General features: G+C 48.9%; 1 protein-coding gene across 1 annotated transcript in view; it reads right to left on the reverse strand.

Annotated features, from left to right (window-relative positions):
- HIPK2 (homeodomain interacting protein kinase 2) overlaps positions 1 to 19,474 on the reverse strand; it is a 143,385-nt gene that overhangs the window by 59,512 nt on the left and 64,399 nt on the right. Inside the window, exons 2-5 of the mRNA XM_010854943.1 lie at positions 8,046 to 8,169; positions 7,537 to 7,656; positions 5,358 to 5,444; positions 3,183 to 3,367 (exon numbers count right to left, since the gene is read on the reverse strand). Of these exons, the coding sequence (XP_010853245.1) occupies positions 3,183 to 3,367; positions 5,358 to 5,444; positions 7,537 to 7,656; positions 8,046 to 8,169 (516 nt within the window). The remainder of the gene's footprint in view (positions 1 to 3,182; positions 3,368 to 5,357; positions 5,445 to 7,536; positions 7,657 to 8,045; positions 8,170 to 19,474) is intronic.

The following is a 19,474-nucleotide window of genomic DNA, read 5'->3' on the forward strand; positions in this document are numbered from 1 at the left end:
GTCTCGGCTGCAGGCTCTTTCCATGTATCCCTCTCTCTCCTGATGCCACCTGAAACCTGCTGCTCTCTTGAGCACCCTGCTTCTCCCGGCAGACACCCAGGGAGAGGGCTGTTTATTCTTTCATGCCCCAAGTGCCTCAGAGGTTGAAGTGATCTCTCTCCTGACTCTGTTTATAGGCTGAACCGTGCCCCTCAGATTCACATGTTATAGTTCTAACCCCCCAGTACTTAAGAATGGGACTGAATTTGGAGATAGGATCTTTAAAGGTGAAATGAGGTCATTAGGGCGGGCCCTGATCCAATTCCTTAGAAGGAGGAGGAAATCAGGACACAGACAGCGTAAGAGGAAGACCACAGGAAGACTCGGGCAGAAGCCGAGGAAAGAGGCCACAGAAAAAGCCAACTCTGCCGGACACCTAGATCGTGGGCTTCTAGAATAAGAAAATGAGTGTCTGCTGTTCATGACACTCGACCACTTGGTGGTGCTTTGTGATGGCACCTCCTCAAACTAATCCTCCCTTCTCTTCTCTCCCCCTCAGTCACCGAGGCCGGGCCACTTGCTCAGTCCTGCCCATCTGGGAGACTTCGAAAAGTGAAAAAGTGGAAGTGTTAGTTGCTCAGTTGTGTTCGACTCTTTGTGACCCCATGGGCTGTAGCCCGCCAGGCTTCTCTGTCCACAGAATTCTCCAGGCAAGAATACTGGGAGTGGGTTGCCATTCCCTTCTCCAGGGGATCTTCCCGACCCAGGGATCGAACCTGAGTTGCTTGCCTTGCGGGCAGATTCTTTACTGTCTGAGCCAACAGGGAAGCCCTTCGGAGTCACCCTGATTCCTGGTCAGACTCCCTGGCTCCTTAGTTCCTTCTCATCTCCAGGGACCTGTTGTCAATTCCAGCCACCCCATTCCTTGGACCGTCAAGCCTGAAACCGTGCCATTTCCACAACCACAAATTCAAGCATCCCACCTCCTGGGCACACTTTCCACCCATCTGGCTAGTTCAACTATGACTATACTAAGCGTTCTCTGAGCTGATCAGACCACTCAGTCTCTTTGGACCCCTCCCAGCTTCACTTCCTTTTTCTTTTAGCTAAGCCTCGCATAGCCATGACTTTGGATTACAGTCTCTTCACTGCCAACATCATAAATCTGTGTCAATCTTTTTCTCTTAGCAGCGCAGCCAAACTCCAACCTGGAAGGACTCTGTTGATTGTACGCCTTCACCTGAGGAGTTCATGTACACCCTAGGCTTTTCAAATCCAACCCCCACACTCAGCGATTCTGCTCTGTTTCTCTGTTCAATTGTCTCTGCTACCTTCCGCTACCTAAGCTTTCCTACCCTCCTTTAACCACCAATACCCTGTTTTCAACAGGGAGAGACAGAAGCTGGTGGAAGAAGCCCTCAACTCTGCTCCACTGCACCAGGCACTTGCAACAGCCATGCGCTCTCCTCTGCCCGCCCTCTGTGATGTTGCCTATTCCTCCACCTGCCCTCCGAATCCTGGTCCTTCCCACTACCTCGAGAAACATCTTCTGAGCATCCTTTATCTTTAATCTCTTACTTACTACCAGGCACTTCCCATCAGCCTCTTAAGATGCTCAAGTCTCTTTCATATGAAAAGAAACCCCCTCCTTGGGTCTTCCTGAGTCACCCTTCTATTTCTTCCCCCCACCTTTCACAGCCTTCCTTCCTGAAAGGGTACCATCTATTTCTTCATCTCTCACTCAATCTTTCAACCTGCTAAACTGGTTTCTGCTTCTACCATCCACAGAAACAGCTCTCCATAAGTTACCAGCAACCTCCAAGTTGCCAGATCTGATGGGCATTTTTTCCAAGCTTATTTGACTTGATCGAGCGACAGCAGACCGATCTTTGTTTAACACAACTCCAATCAGCCATTCCCTGGCCATCAATCCTTTAATGACTTCCCATTACTCTTAGGAGAAAGAGCGAAATCCATAACACGGAAGCCTTGCCACTGGCTTATCCTGAGGCCTCATCTCTCCCTGTCCCCAGGTGCTTGATCTTGCCCGTGCTGGGGTCTTCACCTGGGAAGGCCCCTTCCACTCTCACTGGCCTTTCCACCAAGCAGCTCCCTCTCCTTGGGCGGTCACATCTGTGGGTCATCCCCGCCCTGCCTCCAGCAAGGTCCTCGTGTTACATGCTCTGCTTGCCCTTTGTATCCCCTGAGAACAGCCTGGTTATTTGGGGATCTTTGGTTTAGTGCCTTCCTCTCTCCTATAGGGGCTTCCCTGGTGGCTCAGCTGGTAAAAAATCCACGGGCAATGAGGGAGACCCCAGTTTGATTCCTGGGTTGGGAAGATCCCCTGGAGAAGGGATAGGCTAGCCACTCCAGTATGCCTGGGCTTCCCTAGTGGCTCATCTGGTAAAGAATCCACCTGCTACGCGGGAGACCTGGGTTTGATCCCTGGGTTGGGAAGGTCCCCTGGAGAAGAGAATGGGTACCCACTCTAGTATTCTGGCCTGGAGAGTTCCATGGACTATAATAGTCCATGGAGTCACAGAGTCAGACACGACTAAGCAACTTTCACTTTCTCTCCTATAGACTCTAAACTCCAGTGGGCAGGGTACCCATCTGCTCTGCTCCCCACTGCCTCCAGCTCCCGGCCCAGCCCAGTGAATGAATGAATGAATGAACAAACCAATAATCCACGCATGACCTCTGGCTTGTACATGGCTCTGCACCACAGATGCTGCCATTCTGAGCACCTCCCTTCATGCAGACACCCCAGGTCTGGTCCACCCGGCCTCATGCCCTCTCATGCCCCACTGTTCCCTCTTTTTGGTGTTAAGAAAACTTCAGCCCAGGATCCCAGTGTGGCTGCCGACTATTTTTATCAATACTGCTTTAGTGGAACACAGCCTCCCTTGTTGGTTTCTGTAATGTCTACAGCTGCTTTCAACTCTAATGGCAGAGCTGAGTCGTCGTGACAGAGACCATACGGCTACAAAGCCTGAATTTTTTTAGGGGGGAGCCTCGAGGCCTGTGGGATCTTGGTTCCCTGACCAGGGATCAAACCTGCGCTCCTTGCATTGAAAGGAGCCCAGAGTCTTGAACACTGGACCCACCAGGGAAGTCCCTACAAAGCCTGAAACATGCACTACCTGGGGCTTTAAAAAAGAGTCTGCTGACCCCTGGGATAAAGCATCCACCAGGACACCTACTGTGTGCTGTGGGGAAAGTCGAGTAAGTGCGTCATGGTGACGAAGGGGTGGTTCAGGGTCTCGATTGGAGTGATTCTCTTATCGGCGTCTATGGTCAGCATCTTCTTCAGCAGGTCGATGAACTCCCGCCGGTCCGCCTTCTCCACCAACATGTCACTCCCTTCCAAATCTGTGGTCATGTTCACCTGCAAGCAAGTGGGGACAAGTTACCAAGATTCCGCTGGGCCTCCCTGGCCCCATCCCTCTTATTCTGTGCTCTGCAGCTCCATCCTAATCTCTTGGGCACCCCTTCACAACCCCCAGAAGGCTGTGTCTGCCCTGTGGGGGGTGCTACCACGGGTCATCACTGCCCGCAGGTCATAGCTGTTCTCTCTGCAGGAGAGGCTGGTGGGGGCTGCTCAGGGAAGAGAGAGACCCCTGTGGGCACCTGCACACATATGAGTGTGCGGGCGCAGCTGGCTCTGCTTTCATCAGTTAGGTTGAAATGCACCTTGCATCATTGAAAAGAACCATAAGATGAAAAGAGTTCTGGAGACTGAGCTTATGACAATGTGAATGTACTGAATGGTATACTTAGAGTTGTACCATTTTAGGCTACACATATTTTCCCATGGTTAAAAAAAATAATTACAACCAAGCAGTGAAAAATAAGATGCAAAAAAGGTTTAGCTCTTTAACCTTACAAGAGAGGTATTGGGGCCTGCTTCCTATACCTACAGCAGATCAGTCTTCTTGCAGCTCCTGAGCCAGGGTCTGAGTTATTTGAATCCCAGGGTTCACTGGGACCATCTCTGGCAAAGGCAGGCAGGATATCTGAACACAAGATTTTTCTTCCAAGAGCAAGTCTATATGGTGTGTGTGTGTGCTCAGTCGTTCAGTCGTGTCCAACTCTTTGTGACCCTGTGGACTGTAGCCCACCAGGCTCCTCTGTCCGTGGGATTTCCCAGGAAGAATACTGGAGCAGGTTTCCATTTCCTTCTCCAGGGGCTCTTCCTGACCCAGAAATCGAACTCGTGTCTCCTACATCAGCAGGCAGATTCTTTACCACTGTACTGCCTGGGAAACCTATACTAGGATGACCTTTAAAAGCCTTGTTTTGTGGTGCTTTCTTTTCCGCCTCCCTCCCAAGACATGTACTGGAAAGCAATTTCAGTTTTCTCAGAAAATCAAAGCTTCTAATCAACTGACAAGTATACTTTACTTGGAGTTATGAGTTTTGGTTACGCTTATCTTCAGTAAGAAGTGTGTTAAGTGTTCATTGGTCTGGAGCTGTGTTTCTCATTGCTTTGAAGAAAAACTCACTTTGGGTTGCCCTGATTTTAGACTAGGTCTTATTCTAAAAATAGCTGATGTTCTAGAATTCTCTCTGGACACAAAGGTGACCTGAGAGAGACTGACTGCATTGGGTTGAGTGCTCACAGAAGATGGATGTCCTGGTCCCTGGTACCCGGGAATGGGACCTAATTTGGAAACAGAGTCTCAGCAGATGTACCCAAGTTAAAGTCACAATGAAGTAGGGTGGGCCATACAGCCAATGACTGGTGTCTTTGTAAGAGAAAGAAGGGAGATTTTGGACCCAGAGAAAAGAGGGAACATAGAGAACACAGAGAAAAGAAGGCCACATGAAGGAGACAGAGACTGGGGGATGCACATACAAGTCAAGGGAAACTGAGGGTTACTGGGGGCCATCAGAAACTAGAACAGCCTGGGCCAGTTTCTTCCTAGAGCTGGTCTAGAGGGGACATGGCCTGCTGGCACTGTGATCTCAAACTTCCGGCCTCTAGCACTGCAAGAGAATAAACACTGTTGCCTCAAGTCACCAGTTTATGGCCCCTTGATAAGGTGGCACTAGAGAACTCCTCATGGTACTCAAATGAACTAATGGGCTTGAATTCTTCTCATGAAGACATCAGTAAGATTGGCCAGTGCTATTTTACAATTGAGAGACAGTAAACTGAAGCTGTTTTAAAGAGCTTGTGTAAGGTCTTAAAAATGTTCCACAAACTCAGTGGTATACTTCCCAAGGCTGACATTTCATTGTTTAAGGTCAAAGTCAGCCACCACATTGGAGTCAGGTGGATTTCTACCCCCATCCTCTGTTAATTACTCCTGCAGAAGTGTTGTTGTGTGTGGCCCTGAAAGGGCTAACACTGTATACTCACTCACGGAGCTTACCTGGGCCATGTCATCTAAACAGTTGAAAATGTACTTCCTTGCTTCTTTTGACTTAATCCCCGTCTCTGCTTCATGGTCATCTGGTGTCTGGTCAAGACAGGCAACGGGCCATTGGTAATATGAATTATTTCCTAGTCACTGTGACTCAAACCTGCCAACCTCTGCTTCTCCCCCTGAGGATCTTTTCCCACCTTTCAGAGAGGAGATAGGATTCTTAAAGCGACCTGCCCAGGAATTCCTTCCTCTCCTCCTGCTCCACACTTAGTTCACCCCTCCTCCTTCCTCCCTTCCCATGAACACTGTTGGGGTGCCAGCTCTGAGTCGGGTCTGGGGGGATCCCCAGAAGGCAGTATATGCCACAACCCCGAAAACTACATTCTCCCCTACGTTTAAGGGATGCGGTTAGGTTTCATATGTGCAAAAGCAGAAGCCTTTTGTCCACACATTTTAAAATTTTAATTTATCAAATTCATATACATAGAACTCTCCCTATGTGTCAGACACTATTTTTTAAAATTATTTATCTATTTAACCGTGTATTTATTTGTGGCTGCATTGGGTCCTCGCTGCATGAGGACTTTCTCCAACTGTGGCCACAGGGGGTTTCTCATTGTGGTGGCTTTTCTTATTGTGGAGCATGGGCTACAGGGCACGTGGGCTTCAGTAGCTGGGAGGCACAGGCTTAGTTGCCCCTCTGCACATGCATCCTTCCTGGAACAGGGATCGAACCTGAGTCCCCAGCATTGGCAGGCGGATTCTCAACCATTGGACTGCAAGGGGAGTCCCCAGGTACTGTTCCAAAGCACGTGAACTCACATAATGCCCTTCACAACCAACTTAGGGAGGCCGATTACCAGCCCATCTTCCAGAGGGACAAACGGGGGCAGAGAGCCTGAGGAGCTTGCCAAGGTCACGTGACTGCTGGCTCTGGAGTCTGTTCGACAGTCCTCTCTGCCTGGGTCCAGGGGACACACGTCCGGTTCCTAAACTGGCCTCAGTCTAGGAAGCCGCTGTTTCCAATGACTATGGGGTTTTGGACTAATTCATGGATCACAGGTAATTGATCCTCCAAGACTCACTCAAGGACAGCACACCTGGAGCTGCTAAGATCCAGGCTTCGATGAGGGAACAGCTGGCCAAGAAGGCCTGAGTCTCCTAACTAAGACACAGAAATGAACCCCGGCCCTGGCCAGCCTCAGCCTCCTCCTGCCAGGACTCTTTTTCACTGGACCTGACCTTGAGCCGCTCACCCTCAACAGCTGCCAAACGCCAGCCTCCCATCAGGAGCCTCAGAGGCCTGCTCAGCTGCCAGATCTCTTTTCTAAATCTTTTGCCATCACTGACCATGCATCATCTCTAATGTATTACAGTTTGGCTGTGGTTTCTGTTAAAAAAATACCCACCCACACTCTTGCAAAAAAAAGGAAACACCTAAAATGAACACAAAACACACTTAAGACGTATATTATTTTCTCCTCCCCAGGAAAAAACAAAAAACAACATTAATTTTAATTACTAGGCACAGATCAAAGTGAAAGCAAAATATGTTTCCGTTAAAGTCAAACTGCCGGAGTTTACGGTGTGCAGTGAGGCGCTACACCACCTGCCGGCGGGGCCAGCAGACCCCTCCCGGAGCCTTCGTACATTGTGTTGCTGCCTGCAAGGCTCTCTGCATCCTTCAGGGCCTGGCTCAAATGCTCCTCCTCAACCCTCTGCCATAGCAAGAATCAAGGCTCCCTCCTCCAGGCTCCCACATTCTGTTCCTGCCTGAAACAGGGTGCTGGTCATGGGGAGGGGGCAGGGCTTGTCACACAGGTTCAGTCTCCCTCTGCACTGGGAGCTCCTTAAGGGCCAGGGGCCGTTCACTTCTTTCATTTCTCTATCCAGCAGCCAACCAGGCAGGTCATCCAGGTTTACTGGATGAAATTGAGGGAGTTTAGCAATCAGAGCTTGAGGTGCAAAGGCAGTAGGTCAAGCAAAGTGGTGCTTTCTGAACATTCAAAAATCCATCCACCATGTATCAACCACAGTCGCGACCCCGCCATGGCCGAATCAGAGTCAGAGCCAGGACCCACGTGCCTCGGTTAAAAAGGCTCCCTGCGAATGGGGGTACTTTTCACGGGGACCTTCTTCCCCGAAAGCTGGGTGTTGGTGAGGAACAAGTGGGCGCTCTTCCTACCTTCAGCCTCCACAGAGGATACGGCGAGTCTGTGTCCCGGTTAAAAAACCTAGTTGTCTTTGTCCCCGCGCTTAATAAATATTCTGCTGGCAAACCCTGTGTTTGTGAAATATACCGGATCTGTAAGGAAAGATGGGAATGAGGTCAGGGCTTTTCCTGTCACCATACACGTGGTATACTCACGGCTCTAGCGTCTCAGAGAAAAATGACAATTTTATAGGGAGAGAAAGAAGTAATCAAAGGAAAAGGGAAAAGGAAGAAGAACAAAGAAAGAAAAGCCAGGTGATCTTCAATTGTAAATTTGGATACTGGTACTTGAAGAGATAACACAGGTAAGATGCTTCAATAAAGGTCGTGGCTAAATTAAAAAAAAAAGTGATTGAAGGGAAGCAAGGTTTGGGAGACAGTATCATACCTCAGAGCCCCACCCCATGTCAGGTTATGGATGGGGTGCCCATCCAGACAAAGGAAGAGAGCTGGCTGAGAACACCTGTGCTGTCTGGACCCACCTGATCGTACTCTGAAGCTCCTGGATACAGCGGCCAGCCCAGGAACAGCTCTGCGATGACGCAGCCCAAAGACCACATATCAATTGCCTCACAAAATGGTAAACCCAGGATGATCTCAGGGGCCCTGAAAAGGAAGAATGGAAAAAAAAAGTCATTAGCAATTTGGAAAGGCAGGAAGCTATTTTTGTATGACTTCTAAAAAAAAAAAAAAAAATCCAGTCTTTCAAATCCAAGCTACTGTTACTCAAGGTCCTGCTGTTCTTGAGCTGGGTTGCAATGATCCCTGCATCCTTTGGCTTGGTCCTCCCATCAGTAGGGAGCCTGGCTGGATGACTGGCTGAGATGCACGGTAGGTCTGAGGTTGTAGAGCAGACCCAGAGGGAACCACAGCTACTGCTTCATTACCATCACACTCCAGCCAGACGAGCTAATCAATGCCTTTCAGACACTCAAGAATTATCTTTTGTAGCTGAAAATCCAGGAAACCAACCTTTAGAGAATGCCCAGGTTTAAAAAATTTTTTTTGCTGAGTGGCATGCAGGATCTTAGTTCCCTGATCAGGGATCAAACCTGCACCCTGAACATTCAGTGGAAGCTCCGAGTCTTAACCACTGGGTTACCAGGGAAGTCCCAAGGATGCCCAGTTTTTACAAAGGAATTCTGAAGTACAGGTATTTTATTTTCAGTCATATATAAAACAAGTTGCCTCCACTCCGAATGGGATTAAATCCAGTATCTGTTTATGCCAACAATCCCTTTTTAGGGGTTTGTATCACACTTTTCCAAGGAAACACTAGTTTTTTTTTTTTTCATTACCTTCTAAAGAATTCTCTATTATGACAATTATAGTACCTAGTTCAGGTGTTAATCAGAATTCCATTATAAACCCTTTCCTAACTTTAGAAACTATATTCCTTCACATGATAAACCTGGTTACCTGCTGGAACTTCTAAAGGAAATCACCTAAACTCAAAGAGAAAATTTCACATGTACTTGGTAATCAAAACCAAAGACCACAGAGTAGCTCCGCTTTTCTAGGAATTGGTCATGATTGCTAGGGGTACATTTTGGAGAAAACCACGTTCAGAGCATGAGATATGAACTCAATTTATGATTTTTTTTTTTTTTAAACGTGGCTCAAGGCATTCTGCTGATGCATGGGCCCAACTTCTGTTTTGTCTATCAATGGTCCCCTTGATGAAGTGATCCAGGAAGATGCAACTCCACCTTTTTAGCAGCCTGGAGAGGGAGCCCAGGAGCTGGGAGACTTTTCTCTATCTGGGTTATCTTTGCCCAGCCAGCAGGAGAGGAGGGAGGGAGGGGATGCCAGGAGCACCTCCACTTGTTGGAACTTCGAGCTGAATTTTCCCTGCACAAAGCATCTCCCTGCCTGTTCCTTTAAACTGGCTCTCATTGCTGGTTTTTTTTCTCTACATAATGGTTCTGAAAAAGCAAATATGAACCAAAAGGTCTTGCTATCAAGTCTTTTGATTTTTCAGCTGTATAAAGGAGTCTCTTCCCTTCCTTGGAGCTGGAGAGGCAGCACTACTGTTGATGCTTCTAGAGCACCAAGACTGTGGTCTGGGTGGCGAGGCCACGGTTGGGTCTCCGTGAGCTTGGAAGGAGGGGATTGCTGCGGAGGGCCGGGGAGCGAGCTGTTACTTAAGGGGTCTCCCCTGTCCCCGTCCCCTCGCTGCTGGGTGTCTTCAGCTCCAGTGTTGCGCCTGGCAGTTCGCTCTGTCTTTGGTCTTTGTCTCCTCCCAGCCTAGCTGCTGACGGTTCATGTGGACGTGGGGGATGGCTCTTGCCCTCCGGGACGGATGCCCTGGGGAGGCGTCAGTGCTGGACTGCCCCGGGTCAGGGACCTTCAACCTGGCCTAGGTCACTGTGTCCAGCGGGGCCCCCGCACACCAGGGCTTCCAGAGCCACACATCATTAGGTGGAACTGATGAGACTACCGCAGGTTGCTTCCAGCAATGCCATCTCTTCCGCGGTGGTTTCGGTTTATTTAAAACAAAAACAAAAACAACACATCTTTTTGAAAAGAAGGGAGTATCTCAAAAGAACATGATAGTGAAAACAACATGCTCTTGTTACACATGTGGCAGAACCTGCTTTGCTTTCTGCCCTCTCTCTTCGAGAGTCAGACGTGTCTACCTGCATCCTCTCACGTGGAGACTCGGGCCTCTCCTTGGGGAGGTCCCTGCTCTGGTCTTGAGAAGCCCCTCCTGTGGCAGCTGCTGCTGGCTCAGAATCAGGCATCTCAGCACCTCTGTCTCCCGTTCTTGTGACCTGTCCCTTTGCCCGTTGCAGCCTGGACACTCGGGTCTTAGGAACAGGCTGCTCTGGTTCTGTGTGGCCATCTCTGGACTTGACCATGAGGCTGTCCTTCCTATCAGGTTAATTAACTGGCCCTCATGTCCCAGTACTCTTGCCTGGAGAATTCCAAGGACAGAGGAGCCTGGTGGGCTACAGTCCATGGGATCGCAAAGAGTGGGACACGACTGTGTGACTAACTTTCACTTTCACTTTTTCATGCCCTTAAGCAGACTGCTGGGAACCCCTGGAAACCCATTTCTCAGATTCTGTTCCCTGATGATCTGCCCAGCAGAATCCAACAGGTAAGACTGTCATGCAAAGGGCATGCCAGTGATGTTCTTGGGCGAGAAACAGCAGACTCACGTTACAGGTATGGGATCTGTGAAAATCATTTAGTTGGGGACTTCCCTGGTGGTCCAGTGGTTAAGACGCTGAGGTCCTTATACAAGGGGCTCAGGTTCAATCCCTGGTTGAGGAAGTAATATCCCACATGCTGCAACTAAGAGTTCTCATGCCTCAACTAAGACCCAGCACAGCCAGATAAATAGTAAGTAAATATTTTAAAAAATGGTTTAGCCCATCAGAAAACGGAATTACAGCAATTCCTGGCGTCGCGATATATACGGCAGAGGATTTCTTTTGCTGTGATCCTAGTGAGCAAATGCATGGGCATCAGGCAGGGCAGCTGGGAGACAAAAGAAACAGAAGGTGCAGCCCTGTCCCCCACGGGTCGCTGGGGAGGCGACACCAAAGCACAGGTGACAACTGAAGTCGAGCACAAAAACATACACAGTACACACACACACACAGACCTAATCCAAGCGCACACTCTCCTCCAGTGTCTCACAGTACACACACACACACAGACCTAATCCAAGCGCACACTCTCCTTCAGTGTCTCCCATCTAAAAACAATAAAACAGAGCGCAAGAACAAAACATGCCAAAACCAAACCTCTCCTAATCCCTTCAGCTCCCTGCAGCTGTTGCCCTAGTTCTCTGTTCTCCTTCCAAAGCCAAATCTCTGAAGAGTCATCTCCGGCAGCTTCCAACGCTCTGTCTCTCGCATCTTCCCTCCCTCCTCTCGCTGGACTTGCCCCTCCGCTCCACTCAAGTGTGGAGCTCGTCGAGGCCAGCAGGGACCACGTCGCGTCCACTGGTCAGTTTCTCAGCTCTGGAGCCTGAGAGTCATGTTTCTTCCACACAGTTGATCGTTCCATCCAGTCTTGAAACAGGCAATCTTGGTTCGCACGACACTACGTGGTCCTGCATTTGTTCTGCTCTGTTGCTCACGGCTTGTCCTCCTCTGTCCAAGTGCTGCCCATGGCAAAGCCCCAGGACCCCTTCTCTTCTCTCATTTCATTGTTTTTCTAGGTAATTCTTATGGGGTTGAACTGTGTCCCAAAGTCATGCTGAAGTACTAATCTTCGGTAGCTCAACGTGTGCCCTTCTTTGGGAATGGGGTGACTACAGATGTCATCAGTTACGATGACGTCATCCTGGAGCGGGGTGTATCCTTCATCCAGTATGACCAGTGTCCTCGGAAGAAGGGGGAGATTTGGACACAGACACAGAGGGAAGATGGCCATGTGAAGATGGAGGCAGAGACTGGAGTGATGCTGTCACAAGCCAAGGAGCCAGCAGAAGCTAGAAGAGGCAAGAAGGCCCCTCCCTGGAGGGTTCAGAGGGAGCATGGCCCTGTCGACACCTTGGTTTTGGACGTCTAGCTTCCAGAACTGAGAGAGGACAAGGCTCTGTTATTCCGAGTCATGTATTTTGTTGTACTCGTCTCTGCATGCTGGGAAACTCAACGGTCATTGTGTCCACTCTTAGTGGTTTAAATCCCATTTTGTGTATTTCCAAAAGTCTGTCTCCATTTTGGACTTTTCTCGGCTCCAGCGTTATGTTTCTGATGGCCTGACATCTCCATTTGGAATATCTCTCAGTCACCTCAACTTGTCTTTAAAAGGGAACTCTGCTCCTCTGCACCCTTCCACCCCAAATAATTCCTCCCTCTGTCCTCTGTTTCACTAAATGGAATTCCTGTTGCACCCCCACCCCACACAGCGCCCCATTACTCATGGTGGAAACCTGGGATTGATCGCTGATTCCTCTCTCTCCCTCCACATCCTTGCCACGCAATAACAGCAGCTCCGAAGCAGCTCAACTGGCCCCAGATCCTCCGCTTCTGCTGCCACCGCCCTGGCCCTGACCACCTCACCTGGGCCTTCCTATCTTTCCATCCAGCACTGCTTCCTCCAGTCCACTCTCTACCAGCTCAACAGGTCACAGGCCCTCCGCTCGAAGTCCTTCCCAGGCTCCCTGCCACCCTGAGAAGGAAATCCCAGTCCCTCCCCCACCGGGCACTGTCACCCAGTCCACTCTAGCTCAGTGAGCCCCAGCCTAACTAGTTTCCTGAGCCTTCCTGCGGAGCTGTAGCTTCGGCATCAAATGCTTTCTCCACTGGTTCTCAGGTGGCGGCTTCCTTCTCGCTCATCCTTCAAACCTGCGCTTAATTGTCACCGCCGCCGACAGGCGTCCCTCGACACCAGTCAGTCTCCATCTCTGGTGCCGTAAATGTCACTTTACAGCACTTTCCCAATAACCTCCTCACCGTCTGTCTCCTCTGCTACGTCCAAGAGGGCAGCACAGGGTCTGGCATTTAGGAGCCAATCAGTAAGGATTTGTAGATGGAATAAACCTTTATTAAATATAAGAAAAGTGCTAAAATATGTGATTCAGATGGAAAGTTCTAAGGCTTGCAAACAAAGGAGGGTGGAAGGGGCAAATCTTCATGAAGGAATGAGAGCCCAGGCGCGAGCCTTTCACCCAGGGAAGAGCAGGCTTCCGTGCATGTGAACGGGCAGGGCTGATAAGGCCCATCTCTTCCCTCTTCCTTTAGAAGCCATCATCCACTCAGCTCCACACTGTGGGCTTGCTGGAGCCCTCTGTGGTCCAGCCCTCTCTTGTAAACCCCTACTCGTCCCCTGTCTTTGGTTTCAACCGTTTCCAATTTACTCTGAAACTGTCCCCCATTCAAAGGCTGTGTCCTCTTGTCTGCACACATGACACTTTGGTCACATTTCTGAGACAGCCTGTCCTTCCCCGCCCCTTCCTCACTCAAACACACCTTGCTCTCGGTGCTGGTGGACTGTGTGGTGAACATACAGACATGAGCCAGCAGATCGGTCCAATAAATATTAACTGACCACCTGAAGGACTGATGCTGAAGCTGAAGCTCCAATCCTTTGACCAACCTTATGCGAAGAACTGACTCATTGGAAAAGATCCTGATGCTGGGAAAGATTGAAGACAGGAGAAGGGGACAACAGAGGATGAGATGGTTGGATGGCATCAGCAACTCAATGGACATGAGTTTGAGCAAACTCCGGGAGATGGAGAAGGACAGGGAAGCCTGGTGTGCTGCAGTCCGTGGAGTTACAAAGAGTCAGACACGACCGAGCGACTGAACAACAACAACTGCTGTATATATATGTCTGGGTGTTCGCCCTCTACTATCCCAAGGGCAGGGCCTGTGTTTCTATGTTTTGAGCCACTGGTACACAGAAGATGCTTCATAAAAATCTGCTCAACATGAACCCTCAGGTCAGGAAGGTACTTCTTTATCTGGCCTCTCAGTAATCCCTGGGGAACTGAAGACCCCTCTGCTATGATCGGGCAGATGCCTGGTCCCTGCTCCAATGGTCTGTAAGGCTCCAAACTCCTTGATGTTCAAAGTCAAGTCTAAAATTGGTTTCTTTTTGTTCAGTGCACCTGAAGCATATTCGATGGTTGCTAAGGTGTATTTATTCTTCAGTGAAGAAACCATTATTAGCAGGGGTTATCCTAAGACAGAGTTTAGCGCCCCTTATTTAGTCACTTAGCAGAATAACTCAACTGCCATTTTCCTAAGCATCTCCTATGTGCCAGGCACTGTGCTGGGTGCTGATGATCAGAAACCAGACCCTGCGGTTCCTCTAGGAGTTCACTGTCTAGTCAGAGGCAACAATGGGCCTGCAGCCAACATACAACCAGCGCCCAGCACACGCAGGCGAGGCAAAGCCTGGGGGGCTTCTTGGGAGAGGTGATCGGGCGAAGTGGCCTCCAGGCACAGGGCGGGGTGAGTACATGTCCATCCCTGGCCTCTGGCTGCACCTCTGGCGTCTAGCACAGACACATGGAGCACCCAGGTGCTCACCACACCTCTGAAGAAGGAATAAACCCTTCTGTTTCAACCCCACACCCTCAGCAGGCACCAGTTTTCCCTGAAGCTGGTGCCATCTCCTTGGCAACACTGCCTATATGACAAGAGGCAGACTACTTGGCCTTTCTATTTCAAAGTTTACATGCTTTAAAAAAAGAAAAAAAGAAAAAAGATCACGTCCCGGTTTCTTGCATGGGGGCTGTTTCTGGTCTCGGTTTGGGTCCCTAGTGGGTAGGACTGCCAGCTTGGGACATGGCCTTTCCCCTCTGGGCTCAGAACCGCCCAGGCTTTGTCAGGGACTCAACCTTCACTTACCAGCCCATGGAATCCTCTTACAGAGGCTCCTCACTGCTATTTTGGGACATCAGAAATACTTGAAACACACACGAAGTGTCAGACAAAATTTGCACCTAAGAAAGAGAGATTGTTCCTTTCCAACATTTCCACAGCAAGACATGGAAAATTCTATCTTTCTACAGAAAGAGAACAGACAACTGTCATTTTCAACACACCAGAGATTAAGCTTTGATATTTCACTCTAGTTGCTCTCCTGACAGTACATGTAGCTGGTGAGGCATTCCCAGATCACGTGCAGAATGTTGTGACCCTATGGGGGAATGACCTCCAACAGAGGCGTGGATACCACCTGAGTTGAGTGGAAACACTCAGGACCCCAAGTTCACAGTGCCATCAGGTTGTGGCTGTATACCAACTTCCTGACGTTGGTAGGAGGATAAAATGAAACAGCATCATCGGAGCACCTAGCACAGGGCCTGGCCCAGAGAAAGCAGTCAACAGACAGTACATCACTCATGTATTATGTACAATGTGTCTAAGGCCATGTGACGGCAGTTAGATAAAAAGCATCCCTTTTCCTCATTTAAAAAGTTTTATTACTGTTATTTATTTTTTGGTTGCGCTTGGTCTTCACTGCTGCACGCGCTTCTCTCTAGTTGCAGCGGGCAGGGGCTACTCTCTAGTTGCGGTGTGGGCGCTTCGTATTGCAGTGGCTTCCCCCATTGCAGAGCACAGGCTCTAGACACATGGGCTTCAACAGCTGTGGCTCACAGCCTCTAGAGCATGGGCTCAGGAGTTGCGGCACAAGGGCTCAGTTGCCCCATGGCATGTGGAATCCTCCCAGACCAGGGATCAAACACATGTGCTCTGCATTGGCAGGCAGATTCTTAACCAATGGACCATCAGGGAAGTCCCCCTTTCTTCATCTTAAAGGTCCATTTTCTTCCTTATAAATTTAAACATTAGGAAAACTATTTAAATGTATTAAAACATAACCATTAAAGAGTTTTTTCATTTATCTTTACGAAAAAGGTACAAAGATTAATATAACCAACAACGAAGTCCCTGTCATTTAGCTTTAGAAAGAAAACTGCCCATTCACAACCCCCTTTAACTTTAAAGAAGTTAAAGGGATGCTCTTTAACTTCTTCCTACTGGAGAGCATGACCTTAACCCTGCATCACCTTTCACAGTACAAGCCCTTCCTCACCCAACCTCCCCGGCCAAGTTCATGTCTCCATCACCCACACTAATAACATAAGTGCAAGGTTCACGGCCACTCCCAACTCGGGCAATAAATCTGCAACACTAATCAGAGAGCACAGGAAGGACTGTGCATTTCTGGAAAAATGTTACTCAATTTCTCCAGGTTTTTATTTCACCATCTATAAAATGTGATTATTAATCTTGCTTTTTTCCTTGTCTCTGCAGCAGCTTATGAAGATAAATTACGTTTGGTAGAATTATAAAGCAGTTTGAACTCTCTGGAAGCAAGACACTCTGTTAGTCCATGGTATTTTATAATCACTGGTATTATAAGGTGTACTTGAATTGAACTGCAGTGAAAAAGCCTGTTCCCACAAATATATGTAGATTGAAAGTAACCTCAGTATGGCTGGGGCAGAAGCAATCAAAATGTAAAATTGTGTTTCAGATGGGTTGTTAAATCTTATGTTTCCGCCGCAAAAATAAGGAGACTTGGAAAGGCTGACACCCGCTCAGAGGCACTATTTGAGTTGGTGACCTGGACTGGGAGGCAAAGGATTGTATCAAGGCAACACAGGACCCTAGGAGGGGCAGAAATCTGAGGACTCGGAGGAGGCTATTTTAGGGAAATTGGACCCCAAAGCCCAAAGGATTTTCACAGAGGACAACCTGAAAGGTGAATGCTGGGGAGTGCCTCGGGGCAGTATTTCTAGAAGATGGGTTCGTACCATGTCAGGGGGACCCAGAAAGGTCCAAGTGGAGATAGCAACTGAGGCCTGGCTAATCCAAGGTCAACCTGGGGTTCGATTTTGAAGAAGATACAGCTTCCTTGGCAAACTGGAGATAGTAAAGAAGCAGCTCCGTCTTTGAGGTGCTTGACAAATGGGTGAAAGGCAAAGTGACTCAGAGACAGAGCTTCAGGAACAAATCACAGGGTGAGGTTGACCAGGAGCCCGCTCATTGTGTGAGCCTGCCCTGAGCCAAGGTGATGAGACTGGTCTAACCAAACGCTGTGCATCCTAAGAGCTCCACACACCCTCCACAGAAGAGATTTTCTTCTGTAAGAAAATCTGCTGTACGACGAGGAGGACGCTGTCCTCTGACAGTGACAAGGCTCTGACTCCAGAAGGGAAACCAGCAAATATTCCCAACTGGTGCCTGTGGTGGTCCCAGATTGATGTTACATATGCAACGAAATTGTTTCAGAGGGGTTCTAGAAGTTCTTTCTCGGGGCCACTGCTGACAGCCATAAAACTGTGTGTGTGCTATGAGGATTCAAGATCCTCACTGGTGACGCTGCTATAATTGAGCACCTCCAGTTCTCACGAACAGAAATGCTCAAGACATCAGAACAAAGCATCACATCCACCTGGAAAGTTGATTATATATAATCAGGGTTTGACTGTGCTGGTGACGTCATTCTCACGCCATACTTGGACAGTCTCCCGAAGGAAGTGCGTTTCCTTGAGTCAACCAACCATTTCAGGACAATGTTAGAATCAGAGCGGAAGTTTTTTTGGATTTGTATTGGCAATGAACATTTTGACTCTGAGGAAGTCTTACCCGGTGTACACTAAATATACGCGCGCGTGCACACACACACACACACACACACACACACACATCTCCACCCTCCCATTCCCCACCCCTGTGCTGACCCTTGGTTCCCAGCTCTGCTTCAACTCTGCAAAGTTCAGCACTAAAATCTAACCTTCTTGCTTATCTACCAGAAGAAAAGGTTGGATCTGGAACTCAATAACTATAATCTCCAAAGGCTTCTAACAATATTGGTATAATTAGGAAACCGGTTCCCAGATATCTAGAGGATATACTGACGTTAGCCTCTAATTCTTCGTAAATCGCTTTAAGAAATGGTCCTGGGAAGAATGACTTAGACCTCATAACGGGTCATTTCGAAAACATGGACCCTGTCCTAGAATTCCTTATCCTCTTGACATGTATCACGCACTGTGTCTACTCAGCCCACCCCACACCCGGTGGTCCTGTATCTCCCAGGTCTCTGGGGCTTGTTATCATGAAGTCGGGGGATGCTGGAGAAAACCTGCTCTTGCTGTCCAACACCCCATGGGACGATAACATTACCAGACTTTATGCTCATACTTTTGGCGAAAGTACATGCTCAGTAAATGTCTGTGGAAGCACCTGTTGGCCAGGGAAACGGAATCTCAGATTTCGGCACGTCTACATCCGGTCCCATCACTTCATGGCAAATAGATGGGGAAACAATGACAGACTATTTTCTTGGGCTCCAAAATCACTGCAGATGGTGACTGCAGCCATGAAATTAAAAGATGCTTGCTCCTTGCAAGAAAAGCTATGACAAGCCTAGACAGCGTATTAAAAAGCAGAGACAGTACTTTGCTGACAAGGATCTGTCTAGTCAAAGCTATGGTTTTTCCAGTAGTCATGTATGGATGTGAGTTGGACCATGAAGAAGGCTGAGCACCAAAGAATGGATGCTTTTGAACTGTGGTGTTGGAGAAGACTCTTGAGAGTCCCTTGGACTGCAAGGAGACCAAAACCAGTCAATCGTAAAGGAAATCAGTCCTGAGTATTCATTGAAAGGACTGATGCTGAAGCTCCAGTACTTTGGCCACTTGATGCAAAGAACTGACTCTCTGGAAAAGACCCTGATGCTGGGAAAGATTGAGAAGGGGGCAACATAGGATGAGATGGTTGGATGGCATCACTGAGTCAATGGGAGTTTGAGGAAACTCTGGGAGTTGGTGATGGACAGGGAAGCCTGGCGTGCTGCATCCATGGAGTGGCAGAGTCAGACACGACTGAATGAACTGAACTGAACTACACCTAGAGATTCTTTTTACACACGTACGGCTCCAGGTTCTTTTATAAAGTTAAAAAAGGCTTTGATTGATTGTGAATAACAACACATGTAAAAAGATGTGCGTAGAGCAAAAACATAATGGCGCTGTGACTTATCAGAAAGCATCGCCCGGCATCACTCACAGCCGGGTGGAGAGACGCGGTGGGCATCACCAAGCCCCTCCCACATACCGACCCCTCTCTGTATGAGGTGGTGACACGTGGCCTGTACAGGAGTGTGTGCATCTTGTAGTGTGGCCCCCACGCCTCCAGGAATCAGGTCCTTAACAGGAGGACCAGACCAGAGTCCTGGCTCACAGGGGCAGGCGTGCAGCGCAAAGCCAGGGGCAGCTGGCTGAGGGGGAGAAAGAAGACAAAACCTCGGATGTCCTTTTTAGTTCTGCTGGTTGACTGTTTCTTCTGCTTTGTTGCTAGTCTGCTGACTGAAACTGAGGGTTGAAACTGCATTTCGAGCTTCCCTGGAAAGTCAGCTGATACCAAGAAGGCCTCACCCATGAGGCACTGTCACCGGCTGTCACCCTTCGCTTCCTGAGGCCACT

This window comes from Bison bison, unplaced genomic scaffold, assembly GCF_000754665.1.
Source record: "Bison bison bison isolate TAMUID 2011002044 unplaced genomic scaffold, Bison_UMD1.0 scf7180017864352, whole genome shotgun sequence".
NCBI classification, from domain to species: Eukaryota; Metazoa; Chordata; class Mammalia; order Artiodactyla; family Bovidae; genus Bison; species Bison bison.